The sequence below is a fragment of the Phaethon lepturus genome, unplaced genomic scaffold, assembly GCF_000687285.1.
Source record: "Phaethon lepturus isolate BGI_N335 unplaced genomic scaffold, ASM68728v1 scaffold46051, whole genome shotgun sequence".
Taxonomy (NCBI): Eukaryota; Metazoa; Chordata; class Aves; order Phaethontiformes; family Phaethontidae; genus Phaethon; species Phaethon lepturus.
In genome coordinates this window covers 8,993-22,995 of record NW_010516396.1, presented here as the reverse complement: position 1 = coordinate 22,995, position 14,003 = coordinate 8,993, and the positions used below count along the sequence as shown (strand labels likewise).

At 43.9% G+C, this 14,003-nt stretch overlaps 1 protein-coding gene across 1 annotated transcript; it reads right to left on the bottom strand.

Moving 5' to 3' along the window:
- Window positions 1-448: 448 nt before the first annotated feature.
- LOC104627705 (serpin B5-like) lies at window positions 449-4,502 on the bottom strand (the record flags this gene model as incomplete). The annotated part of the gene is made up of 3 exons (XM_010296044.1): window positions 4,329-4,502; window positions 1,628-1,765; window positions 449-566 (listed from the first exon to the last, which is right to left on the bottom strand). Coding segments are annotated over exons 1-3 (430 nt in total), but the record flags the coding sequence as incomplete, so codon positions are not given.
- Window positions 4,503-14,003: the final 9,501 nt, after the last annotated feature.

Sequence of the window (14,003 nt, the reverse complement as noted above, 5' to 3'; positions counted from 1 at the left end):
GTCTGCCGGCGGCACCCTGGCCGGCAGAAGCAGCTGGGCCGTGCTGAGCTATTAACGAGCAGCCTGAAATTCAGAGTCCAGCGAGTAGTTCCCACTGCAACAAAACTTGTAAAGGAAACCGGGGCCTGTGTCAGATGTTAGTGAAGCTCCACAGCCGGGAGCTGTCGTTCTCCCAGACTGTCCTGCTGCAGTCAAACCTGAGCCGCTTTCCCCAAGGCTAACGCAAGGTCACTCTCACATTTCCATCTCGAGAAATGCTGCAGTAGTAAAGCTAGTGATTTTGAAACGGGCTGATGTTGCTAATCCTCATTAATCCAAATAGCAGGTCTAGTCCCCCTGCTTTCACTCTGTATTTACTTCTAAAAGCATTAATAAAGAGGTGTCACGAGGACAAAGATCTCTTACTCCAAAGAGGCAAACAGCATCCCCAAGGTTAAGCTGTACCCACCATCAGTTAACTCTGAAAGAGATTTGTTGATCTTCTGTCGGGTTTCCTCAGTTTTTTCTTTGAACTCCACCAATTCCAGTTCAGATGGAAAAGGCCTCTTTGTGGAGTTGACAAAGTCCTGAAAGACCCAAAATACCACAGTCACCCTTGGTTAAACGCCGTCCACTTAACGGCTCTTTAAAGAGCCTGCAACATCAGCATCCCGAGCTTCACCATGGGGCAGTTAAGGAGTTTATTATGACGGACAGCCATTAATTAACAGCGGGTGACAACCAGGACGCACAGCTGCATTCGGCACATCGCTCCCAAGGTTGTCTTCAGTTCAGTGGTGTAACATCAGCAGCTAAAGTAACTTAAGTAACTTTGGTGTTGCAGGAGTGACCACGTTGCTGGAGTTTGAAAGGATAAAACAACCCTCAGTCCAGGCCTGGGTAAGAGAGAGGACTGAGCTAAAGGCCACAGGCTGATCGCATCATGCCTGTCCTCACCAGATGAGATGTTTATTGCTGTGGATGGGTATTGGCCTTTGCTGTAGCAGGCAATCTGATTATAGCACCATTTAAGCATGTTGAGTTTTCTGAATCACTTTTAGGCTGATGCTGTCCTTGTTTGGGGCCCTATTCAAAGGCAACTTTGGGAAAAAAAATCCATAACATTTTTTCACAGTTATTTGCAACATCCACGAGTTATAAGGCCAAACACCACCTTCCTCACTTGTGTTGTTTCAATAGCCCGGCTTCTGCCTCCTCAGACAGATTAAGAAAACTACAGCTCATGCAGTAATTACTTGGGTGTGTGAACTGGACACACACTTGCACCACCGACTTTTTTGAAAACTCCTTCTCACTCATAAATACAATGCCAAGACCTTGATGTGGCATAGAAGCTATGTTGCATTCAAAACCTACTGTGCTACTGACTTAAAGCATATTAATGAAAGAATTAGAAATGTTGTAATAGTTGCATAGCTTGGGGTCAAGCAGCACACTCATCCCTCCTCCTACAGACTTCTATGGCAGCAGAGAATATTACGTTGTTCATCATCTGAGTCTAGTCAAGCGACAGCCAAAAGTGAGAGCATTTATTTTAAATAATATTGCAGTCTGACACCATCACCCATCACCCATCAACATGCTGGCCGAGCCATTCATAGTACCAGGGCTTTTCTGCGGTACTTACTGTGGTAGGATTGAGAGACTTGTCTACAAAGAGCCGTTTGACCATTTTCAGTGCAAAGAAAGAGCTGAGTTTGGAAACGTCTGAAGTTACTGTTTGAAACCCAAAAGAAACATCTTTGACATCTTGTAAATGGAGTACCTGTCAAATGAACATCATAAAATACTAAGCATCTTTTTTATTGTTATTACCTAAACATTCCTAACAGCTTAGCAAAAAATAATGTGTTTGGGACAAGAGGTGTGGCTTTTTGTATTTAAGCTAACAACACAGCCTTTCACTGTTGTTACTCAAAAATAATTTATTTATTTTACATCTTCACATAAATCTAAAAACCTGATCCTACCAGGACTTTAACCAAACGCGTTTCTTTCCTGTCAGCAGTCCAAATAAATCAATAGAGCTGTTCATGCTGGCGATGTGGCTCAGTCAATTAAAACTCTGTAGCATGGAGTCAAAATGTTTTCACCAAACTTACATTCCTGTACAAAAACCTGGAGCTTTAAAGCCAGGTAAATGAGGGTCCCAGTTAGTTTCCTTTCTAGGGTAGGTGGGCTACACCTTTAAAAATGCTTAACAGATCATCAAGTTTTCTGATTGTTGTGACTGGTACATGATATCACATGATATTTCAGCAAAAACTGATCAGATGACTATGTCTGTTTTGGTAGACAAAGTATGAGCTGGAAGTAAGGCTGCTGACCCACACACGGCCACCTCCCAGCTCCTGGGACCGACAAGTCCGGTGTCACTAGAAGAGCTGGGCTGACCTAAAGCTTGCTGCATTTAGGCACCAGAGGTGAGAGGTTACTGCTGGTTTCGTTTGAAAATAACCCTGTAAACGAGAACCAAACTTCTAATGCCTGCTTATTACAGGTCTTTCATTACAGGCAGCCTGCCCAACCCTCCTCACCTGTCTCAAGTTCCCGCACGAGGCACCGCAGGCGCGAGCGACCTTCTTTTCCTTCTGTCCCTCGCTCCTGCTCTTTCTCCCTGAACACAGCACATCCTCACAGACACAACAAACTGCTCTTCTGCCTCAGCCACCCCGCCATGTCCTTCCCTCTCCTTGCTCAGCGGGAGCGGAAGGAAATAAGCTCCCGAGGACACAGCACCCACACAGTTCTCATAGCCAAACTCCACCGTCATTTCCTCAGAAACACCCATTTATTTCATTTTCCTCCAACAGTTTTGTTTCTTAGCATGTTAAGTGCAGAAAGCTTCTGTGCCTTAAACTACGTTTGGGAAGAAAGCCACGCTACTCCAATGTCTCTACCTGGGAGAGCTTTCGGGACAAGTTTGTTAATGGATATTCCAGAATAAGACAGCCAATCTGGCTCCTTTTATTTCTAGCATTTAAAACCCAAGCACAACTCAGAGGCAGGCAGAAGCTAGAAGAGACATGAAAAATAGGAGATACTACATTTAAAAACATACCGAGCTCTCCTTAGTACCTGTGGTCAGAAATTTCTATATATCACTTGAGAAATACGAAGCATAAACACGCTTGTGCAACAGAGTTCCATTTGTGGATGTGTACATTAGCTTATTACGGGATGGTTCAAAGCAAATTGCAGACACAAGTGAAAATGAAATTAAGGGCAGGTTAATATATTGAACCCTCCCATCAGAAAGACAACGCATGAATTTTGAAATGGTGAGGAAACTACAGGATGTCGTTTAAATTCTAAAAAAAAATCTAGAGTTAATTTTGATTATTTTATTTTTAAAACAATGCTGTTTGGAAAAATCTGCAATGCCTAGAAGATCTTCATGGATATATCGCTGTGCAGCTCTGCGAATAGCACAAGACTCATTGTAATCTGTGGCATGAGTGGGGGCCCAGGAGGCTGCACTCAGGGTTACCTTCAGTGAATGAAGAAGTACAGGCAGGGATTCCCAAAGGAGGGAAAATATATTCAAATATGTAGAATGTCCCTCAGAGCCAGGTGATAATCAGCATATGAATGCATGCTGAATTTGCTCCTTCACTCCACCAGAAACCGTGGACACCCTCCCTGGGATAAAAAGGAACTACGCAAGCCTCTGCTTACACAGAGGCAGCAGAAGAGGCTGCAAGGCTGCTTCCTGCAGCACAGAGTGAGCTTGATAAACTGATCGCATCATGACTGCCATGCTGCGTCACGGTGCTGGAAAACCCTTGAACACCACGAGCTGCTTGTAAGGAAAAACTTGGTTGAAGTTGTGCCCTCTTCTATTGCATCCGCCTCCTCTTAGTGGTATGGCGGGAGAAAGGAGAAATGTCAGTGTCAGGGCTGCTGAGCATACTTGCCGCTGGCAGATAGTGGCAAAACTACTTCCAATTCTATAAAGCTTAGGCATTCTTGGATAATGAAAATAGCAATTATCCAGAAAATGCAGTGATCTTGACTGTGACTTGCAGCCACAATGAACACTACGCTAAAAGGAGACAAGGCTTTAATGCAACTGTTGAGGACTCTGCCATGCCCCCTTCCACTTTGCACACACTTGAGAATGCTTTTTCTTTATGCCAGATTTTCAGTCTCTTTTGCTGTGTGGGGCCATGGAGTATGGAGCTGTTCGGGAATTTTGGATAGATGGTTTGCAGCCTGCCTTACAAGGGAACCAGACGTCCAGTAGAATACTAGCATGAATAAATACGAAAGCCACCTCTGACAGCCATATAAGTTTGCAGCCACAGAACAGGATGCTGACAGCTTACCTGTTTCATCTGGTCTGCGGTATCACCTTTCGTAGCTTTATATGCCAGAGCCAGAGACGTTGAGGTACACAATGGGGCAAAAATAATATTGGCTGTTTTGTCCTTCTCGCATAGTTTTTTGAACATATCAACTGCAAAGGCAGTGTTCGCTAGTTGCAGAGCGTCCATCGTCATCCTGAAACAGAAAAGGGGAAAGAGAGACGACTCAGAGTATAATTCTAGCTCCTGCTGTTGTGGGGCAGGGTCAGAGCACTGAAGGAGGCTGGACACCAGTATGGGGACTGGGCAAGCTTGAACCTTCAGGGAGAGGAGAGGACAGGAGGGACTGACCAAGCCCAGTCAGCCTCAGAGCACACCAGCAGCTCCTGCGGAGCAGGGAAGGTCTCATCCATGTCCACTCAAAGAAATGAGAGTGGTTCTGCAATAGGCATCATCTTCAAGTGACAGCTAGCCACGCCACGTGTTACATGGAGCCAGTATTACCAGAAGCACTTGGGGAAATCTGGGAAGGTCAGGGTGAACCATGCATATTGAGTCAAATTGGATCGCGTATGAATTTAATCTGTTTTTAATTGATACTCTTGAGATGTGCCAACTTACAAGGTACTTTGCCTACGCTCTGGGCTCCCCTGGCTCTCAGACAGGCTGTTAATAGTCTCTCATTCTTTCCTGTCTCTTGCTTCATGGCTAATTGTTCATTAAAGCTTTAGCTTTGGTACACGTCCTTCCTCTAAGGGATGATTCCCCATTCTCCCTAACCTTGCTAGAAGTCTCCAGAAAGCAGTCTGGTCCTGTAGGTTGAGAAACTTAAAGGAGGCCTTCTAAATAAATACTGCTGTGTGCCCATTCATCACTTACACTGTTTTAACTGCAAATACTTTCCTAGCCGTTCTTAATAACTTCAGTTGCCACGGGGCTGTTAGATGATCTGTGCAGTCAGGAATGGGAAGGGTGCTGCCCAAGGGACAGCTGCTGCAGTCCATGCTCTGGGACCGCCAGAGAGTATTCCCATCTTCCAGACTGCTTTCACACACCTGAAATTGCACTTTGGTGTAAGCACGTTTGTGTAGATTGAAGCTAACAAGGGTGAGCCACAGAATTTCAGTCAATAGCACAAATCTGGCTTTAGACCAGCAAGCACAGAGAAGATGACCCCTTTGGCAGAGTGAATTTGACGCTACTCTGCCCCCAATATAATGTATCCCTAAAAAAAGGCAATCTGTTAAAATTGGTCTTAAACAGCTCCATCAAAGCTGTTGACAGAAAGGAAATGGAAAATATGAATATTGGGGGAGACTTCAAAAGGCATAGAGTTCACATAGAACCTAAAAGGTGTCTCCAGCATTTGCTCTCTCCAGGAAAAATGACAACATATTGGAATAAATATGGTGTGGAGGGGTGATTTTAAAAGCTGTGTTCTTATCCAGACACGTACCTATCTACATTTGCATGTCAGGCTCTGACACTGAAGCTCTGGGGGTCCTATTTTATCCTAATATGAAAAGGAAAGTCAGTTATTTGTTACATTGGCAGGAGGTCTGATAAAACACCTTAGGGACAGGGAACTCTCTCCAATAACTGACTAATTAATACCGCAGTCTCAAACATTTACTTACCTCGTTCATATCATTTGCATCCTAGCCAGGAAAGAGCTCACTGGGTGAGAGTAGGACAAAAAAAAGGAGAAGAGGGAACATATGGGCAGGGCACTGTCTCCAGCAAAGTATCTTTCTGGACCGTTCACTCTCACCTCGGTTTGGAAAGGCATTTTGAATTAGAGCAATCTCCTACTTGAATGCATGTGTCATACGGCCCAAACTTAGCTGAACCTCTGGCACCATTGCGCAGAGACGCTGTGGAGCAGTTGTGGTACTTGACAGTAGTGAGTGACTTCCAAATAGTCTGCGGTATTTCTACATTTTTATGGGAGTAACAGAAACGGTGCATAATTTGCCTGGTGACACACTAGAGAAAACACTGTGATTTACTCGTAAGGCCTTTTTGATTAGAGAAGGCCTTTTATAAAATAAGTGTCTTTATTTTTATTTTAATTAACTTATACATGTTCTTGGATGTATTTGGTAAGGCTACTGGTTTATTTGGCAACTTGTTTGTTTTGGGCTAAAAGATGCTGTACAAAAGGTTACTGAAATGCATTGCACAATCTAATTAAGTAGGAAAAAAAAAAGATACTGGCATAAAACCAAGGCTTTTTAAATCCATGTTTGAAAAGCACACCTAACCAGCACTGCACTCTTGCAAAATGTTCTGATCGTTGGTATGAGCAACAAATTGTTTGCTAACAAATCCCCTCCCACTGGAAAAAAAAAAAAAATTTGTCCTGAAGAAGGGAAACATTAAGTATGTATCACTGAAGAAAGTTATCCCCACATAAAAATATAGAGGAATAGGCTTTGCAATCTCTAGAGGCTTTGCCAGAACCCTGAATTCAGAATTGGTCTGGCCGGACCTACCCACCTTCCAGTAGCCTGGCAGTGCCCCGCAGCTGCTTGGGAAAGAGAGATTATCTCTGCGAGATCCCATTTTACAGCGTCAGCAGGCATTGAGCTGATGTCAGAATGAGGTTCAGCAAGCGCATCCCAGAGATCGAACGGGTGTAAAGGGAGAACTAAGGGCCAGCCCAGCACTGCAACCATCTCTCTCATTTATGTACTCACAATTTCTCATGCATGAAAGCGACTAATTACCAGAAAAGTCAAGCTTGCCAGAAACCACGGGCTCAGGACACACCTTAAAGGAGGAGAGCTTTGGGCAGAACAGTGGCAAAAGACAGTTAAAATGAATTTGAAGGACTGAGACTGCTGATGAGGGAGTAACTTGGAACAACAGGGGCAAAGGAGCAAATGCAAAATCATTGCTCATCCCAGACATGCACCTTTGTGCCTGTGCCTGTCTTGAACCCCCTTGCATAGGCTACCTCCCTTACCTTCCCCATTAACTCAACCATTCACAGATGAACACACAACACATACATCTCTTTTGTCTCCTTCTCTCTCTCTCTCCCTGCCTCCCCCTTGCCCCAGCTAAAATTTGAAGATCTGAGGCAAGTGCCAACTTCCCAGGTATTTCTTACTAAAGAGCTGGTGGAAAATTACCCAGGGAACCAAGAATGTGTCATTCAACATCTACCACCCTCAAGAAGACAAACAATATGAAGATTCTCACAATGCAGAATGAGGAATGAGGCATAGAGTTCACCTGAAAAAAGTCTTATTTGCTAGTGGGGAAGAATATCATTCTTTAGTGCTGGCTGGCCTGATATTATTCTATTTAGGCCTCTGTATCTTCCTTACAGGCTAAAAATCAATATGCAATCATAACCGCTTAAAAATACTTCTTGATCCTTTCTGGCCTAATATGGCAAATGCTACGCTGTCATATTAACATTAGTATTTTCAGTTATATTGGTGATTTTAAACCTAGGGTGATTTTAAGACATGTACATGCGATCTATGTTTCACTTTCTTGCGTTGCAAGAGATTCAGAGTAAGAAAATAAACCAGGAGATTTTGCAAAATTGAATGAAAATCTTCTTCCTTATGCCAGTGAAAAGCTGTACCATGGCTTAAAAACTCTTATTTTCTGACCTCATTGGTAATTCCGATACTGTTGGATCATTTTCTACAAAGTTCTGACGTTCCTTTTCAGTGAGGAAAACAGGAGATATTTCATGCTGAACCTTTTGTTTACCTTTTGTTCACTCAGTAACTGCTGATACTCTCAAAGCTTCTTTTGTGCTGAGTGAAACAATTTCTGGTAGTGGTAAAGCTCTTCATTCTTAGGATTTCTTTCTTTTAGTGCTACTATTGAAATAATACCCATTCAGGGCATTTTGTTGGGAAAAAAGCTCAGTTTCACCCTTAACCTTGAATGATGGGCTGGATAGCAAAGAATCTTCTCTATTCCACCATCTTTTCCAGCTGCATCTGGTCAGTCAGTTTTTTATGCTCCATTTATTAATGGTGTGTGATATGCAGGAGCTCATGACATTCATATTCTTGAAAATAATTTATGTTATTAAATACTATAAAATCTTAAATCTCATTGAAGCCTTAAGCATCCCAAGCCTTATGAGCCCATTAAAGCTAGTTCCCATCAAGTGAGAAGGGATGAGGCTCCCATCAAGAGGAAAGCCCATTAGCTGCCCCTCAGCAGTCCTAGAAACAGATGCAGCTCCTCAGTCAGTAATCACAGGGAACCCTCAAACAGGGAGGAGTCAAAAAATTGGAAATGAAATTTTCAAAAGGCCGGCTGCATGGATTCTTGCTGAGTCCCTCCTTTCCCAGGCAAGTGGCGTGTCAGCTTTTCCAGAGAGGCCCGCGGCACTGGGGCATCTTCTAAGCACAGGCAGCTTGTGATCCACCCAGCTTTGCTTAAAACTGTGACTCTGCCACAGCGTTGTAGAAACACTTTCAGATACAGAAGGGAGCTGAAAGGCTACTGAACCAGTTTAGAAAAACCTGATTTAAACTTGTTTATGGGTATAAGACACCATTTTTGCCTAGTCACTCTTGAATGCAACAACAACAACAAAACAGAAAACGAAAAAAACCAAGAGAGGCTTTGTTTACGATCTGCTTACTAAAAGAAAAGCTAAATATAGCTTATCTTTTACAAATATAATCAGGACAATAGCAATGTCTGTGTGGAAATGTCTGACAAGTCAAGTTAGCTATACGGTAGGGATAATCTGATAAAGCAGAACAAGTATTTATTTTGTTCTTGTCTCGGTTAAGCAGTCCTTCCAGGAGAAGACAGCTGTGGCAGACAGAGCCAGCAGACATCCAGTGCTGGGGGTGTATTGGGTTTACAGCTCAGGAGCTGTGGGTGCCAGCACTGTAGCCTCTCCAGTTGAAACTTCCACTGAGAGAATAAATGATATGAAACAACCCACATGCATGTTTCACGAGTGAGGCATTAATATTTGAAACTAGCTCAAGCATTTAACATGACCCCACTTCAGCTCTTACTTGGCAAACGCAAAATACAAAGGAAATAAAAGATTTCTGTGAGCCTTTTCTTCTTACTTCTACACAAATGACAACTCTCCACCTGGCAGGCTACCTGGCTGCACAACAAGGATGCAGTTTCCTCTGAACAGTCATTTCTCTGAGGAACGCAAGGCATCAGGCTGATGTGGGACCAGAGCGTCTCTTATGGTTGGGGAAAAACGCAATGTCAGCAATATAGCAGGGAAAGTCACGCCAGGAAGGAAGGAGAGGAACGAGCCACCGCAATATACTTTGTTGTGCCTCAACAGCCAGTGAATTCTTCGAACTAAATGGTGACAGTGAAAATAAATAGGTAATTACTGGACCTATGTTCCTGCCCTTTACTTTAAACAAGTGTGGATTAGTCACTTGATTAACAACGCAAAGCAAACAGAGCAGAGTGTACACACCTCTGCAGAAAATGAGAGGAATATTCCTCTGTAACAAAGACTTAAAAAACAGTCTAAATCCTGCTTTGACACATGGAGCATTTTCACAGCATCATACACAACCTACTTTTTCTGATATGGGGAAAGCCATTTGCAATAAATTACCATATTTTAATAATTCCTAATGCCCTTACTATCTCACCTGCCAGATCCTATTCACCGTTTCCAATGAATCTTTTCAGGGGGAAGAAATCTAGTACAGCAAATGCAGCAATTTTGGGTGAAACTAAAACGTTGTAGGTTGAGAAGGCTTTTTTGCTCCTTTAATTCCACATGATACCTTTTTGTACAAATTCCCTTATCCCACTCCCTCTACACAATTATGTTTCTCAATGGAGACTTGTTAACTATTAGGCATTAATTGAAGTACCAGAGGAAGAAAAAAAGCTGTACTTACTTTGCAAGGCTATAATCCTAGTAAACGAATCAATGAAATGGGTACAGCACGAAGAACTAGCTACCTGTGGTGAAACCTTGCCGAGCAGAAGACTCTGTTAGCTTGCCTGCTCATGGACACCACTCCCACTTTCCCAACCCTAATTTGTGCACACACACACTCCCTCTCACTCTCGCTTTCTTTTTTTTTTTCCCCCCTTAATCATCCTTCACGGCAACTCCTACATTGGAGGAGCAAAATGATTCACACCAGAGTTGTCTTTGCCTGCCCGGCTACTGAAGACAACAACAAGCTCTGGCAGGAAAAAGCAGCCTTTGTGCGTTGCCTTCAGCAAGCACAACACAAAAGGCACCAGACAAGAATGAACGAAGACTACGAAGGAGAGAATACAAGAGTGGATGAGCAATTAAAAGACCTTCTGAGCAAAACCAGTACTCCAAGTTACATTGGAATTGCCGCTATTTGCAGAAAAAATTTAATTGCAAAAAAGACACCCAGGAAGACAACCAAAACATGTAGGAGTGCCTGGCTGGGCACTTTGCATCTGCATATGCATTAGGACAGTGTCTCAACTCTGATTTTCTGAGGGGCACATGTGCGTATTTGGTTGCCTCAAAAGCCCAAGGCCAGACGAGGCTCAAGGGAAAATATCTGCCCTTCTTGTTGCTGTAAAGCAACAGCTTCCTCCGGTAGGCAGCCAGGTCCCCTGCAGCAGAGCAGCCTTCCCTGCTGCTAGCTGTCCCCCGAGGTGGGAGGGGAACAGAAAGTCCCATCCCTTCACCTCCAGGGTGGGGACCACTGGGTTCACGTCACACAGTCCATGTTACTACTGATGAACATGACAAGGTGGAAGAAGAAAGTGAGAAGGAGAGTTAATGGTGCAGCCCACCAGGTCGATCTTTATTTGAAAGACGTACGCAGTCCTTAGCAAGGAAGGGGGCTGCCTATCCCTGCTCCACACCATTCCCTGGTCGAGTGGCCGAGCTGCCCGCAGCGGGCAACACCAGCAAGTACTCCCTGGAGCCCATGGCTACACTTCAGTCCCCACGAGGAAACGGTGTGCCACACTGCCGGTTCACACCTCAGTAACCCCAGGTGGCCCTGCAGACTTCTAGGCTATAAAAGGTAATACCAGACAATTGAGTTTGCTTTCAGGTTTGCAGTGGTGGCATGCCCAGCTGCCCAAATGAAAGGGCTAAGAAACCAAAGGATACGTTTTCTCCGACACAGGGCCTCCTTGGTGACAATGGGAATTGGGGACCTATTATCTCCTTCTGGAACGACACGTTCCTGTGTTGCTTTGAGAGTAAATCACACCACGCCGCAGCATCCTGATCAGGTCCTACCCATGTTTCCTTCAAAAAGTCTCCTAAGCTCTTATTACCCAAAGGAAATTATATTTTACTTGCTGCTGTGATGCAGAAGGGGTTCACCTTCCATCATTACCAGACAGCAAATTTCATATTTGTATGCTTTGCCATAAATGAATTCATAACAAAGACAGGGTAGGGATATGTTTAAGCAATTAAAATAAGATACAGGCCAGCGGGCTAAACTGTACCATCTGGGCCAGCATTGCTATGTATCTAATTATGCCTTCTCTAAGAGAAATTTTGATGAAAATTCACAATAATGTTGCCTGCCAGACTCTTCTCAGATGTCTGCAGGCAATCTAAAGCCAAACGTTGCCATCTCTGCAGGAGCACACCTTCCTTCAGACCCAGGTCTACCAAGTACAGTCACTGTGAAATAGCTCAGGAGCTTCTGGATAAGCTGCAGGGAGGTGAACAACAGCCAGACTGCCTTAACAGACAGCACAACTCTCCAGATCCATTTCCTTGCTAGTGACAGGTGGGAAATACAGATCTGCGTAGGTACACCAGTTTCTTTTAAAGGCTGGGCAGTGGAAAAGGGAACGGACCCTACGTTGCCAAGCTGGAGGTGTGTAACATCACTTACCCTCCACTAGAAAACTGCTCTGTGATAGCTGAGGTCTGGTACTATGTGGCAGACTACAGAATCCTTCACCCTGACCTACTTACTGCTGAGGAATTAATTATTTCTCGTCATGGTGCCATGAGACTAATAATCACTACTGCAATTGTGACACTTCAAATGAAGGAGTCCACACTGGCACTGGGAACCGAGCAGCTCAGAGGGCAGTCCTGCTTACCCTGAGAACGGATATTTGGGGCTGCTGGAGGTAATGTTAAAATAACTGTGACTTCCCGGTAGCTTCTTATTCATATTTATGTGAATTCCTGACATATGACTGGGTCTGGTTATAGCCCAGCTAGGAAGCTGTGGAAAAGCAGAAGACGCTAACTTGAAAAGTAGAAGATGCTTAAGCCCAGGTGGTTAAGGTTTGCAAGGGACAAGAAGTGAAGCAGTTCTCCCCCAGTCCAGGAACACTCTTTCTCAGCGTGACTGAATGACAACTACTTGCATCAGCTTCCCCAGCTCCTGCATCTACCTTTCACTAAATTAGTCTTGTTTAGTTTAATCTCAAAGTATTTTCAACACACACCTATTATGACCTGTATTTCTATCACCAAGTTAGAAAAAAAATAGAACCAATAACAGGATTTTTCCTTATCCAAAAATCAAAACTGTTTTTAACCCCCCTGTGAGTTGGGCACTTCTGGATATTATCTCAAAAAATAAGGTAAATAAATAAGGTAGAAACAGTGGGTGTGTGATGTGAAACACTTTGAATATTGAAGTCTGAAGCCTTGTCACACAGACAAGTTACAGTCTACTGACAAAGTAATAACTGAGCTCTTGTCCTCACTCCTCCAGGTCTCCAATAGCCCAAGGTAAAACACAAGCTAAGCCGTTGCTGGGTGCTAGGATCCAGCAGTTACCTACGTGTGTCTTCATCTATGAACCGGCAAGCCGGGCACGCTTCGTTGCAGAAGGGACGGAACCAGCCAGGTGACTCTCCTGCTACTCAGCCTGCTGCCGGCCCTCGCCCCCCCAGCTCTCCCTGCCGCTGCCCCGAACACCTCCTCGGAACGCCGCTCCGGCGTGCTGCTGGGAGGGAAAGCAAAAGAGCCTTCTGCTCCCCACTCTTTGAACACACTCATTTTGGGGGCAGGGAATACTCCTGCTGCTCGACCCAACATGGAGAACTATTTCAACTATTTCGGAGGCTCAAAGCATCCGCTGTAGTCTTTTTTTTTTTTTTTTTCCTTCCCCCAAGCTCACTAATGCTCAGCGCATGTATGATTGCAATTAATGCTGTCATGCTTTGGAGACCACGTGGGAAATCATCTACAAGTGGGACTGAAGAATGAGTAGAACAATCTGGTGCATTCTTTCTATGCTGCCAGTCACGAAAGGTCTTCTAATCGAGTTACAGCTTTCACAGGAAGCTTTGGATCTTGCAAGGAAGCCGATGATAGGAGGATATTCATACCCTTTTTTTTTGATTCAGTCACCTACAATTTTAACACAATTAGAAAAATTCAAAAGGGTAAGATTGCAGTGTCTGTAAACAGGTATAGACAGCAGAACTTTTCATATTCCTCACATAACATGGGTCCAGATTACTAGTTAGCAACAGGAATAAGCCATAGCTAACATATTTTTCATTTTCATAAGAAATACCAGCAAAGACCAGACCAACAGGTATAAACCACAAGTTAATCTGAAATTAAAATAACATTTACAATAATAAAGTGTTATTCTACGGTTCTATTGAAAAAGACACAAACTGAACAGAAACAAGGTGTCTCTCCCTCTTTTCTCTGTCTTCCCAAGGCATTTGCACTGATAAGGATGCACGTATAAAGGATGGTGTCACGTAGCAACACAC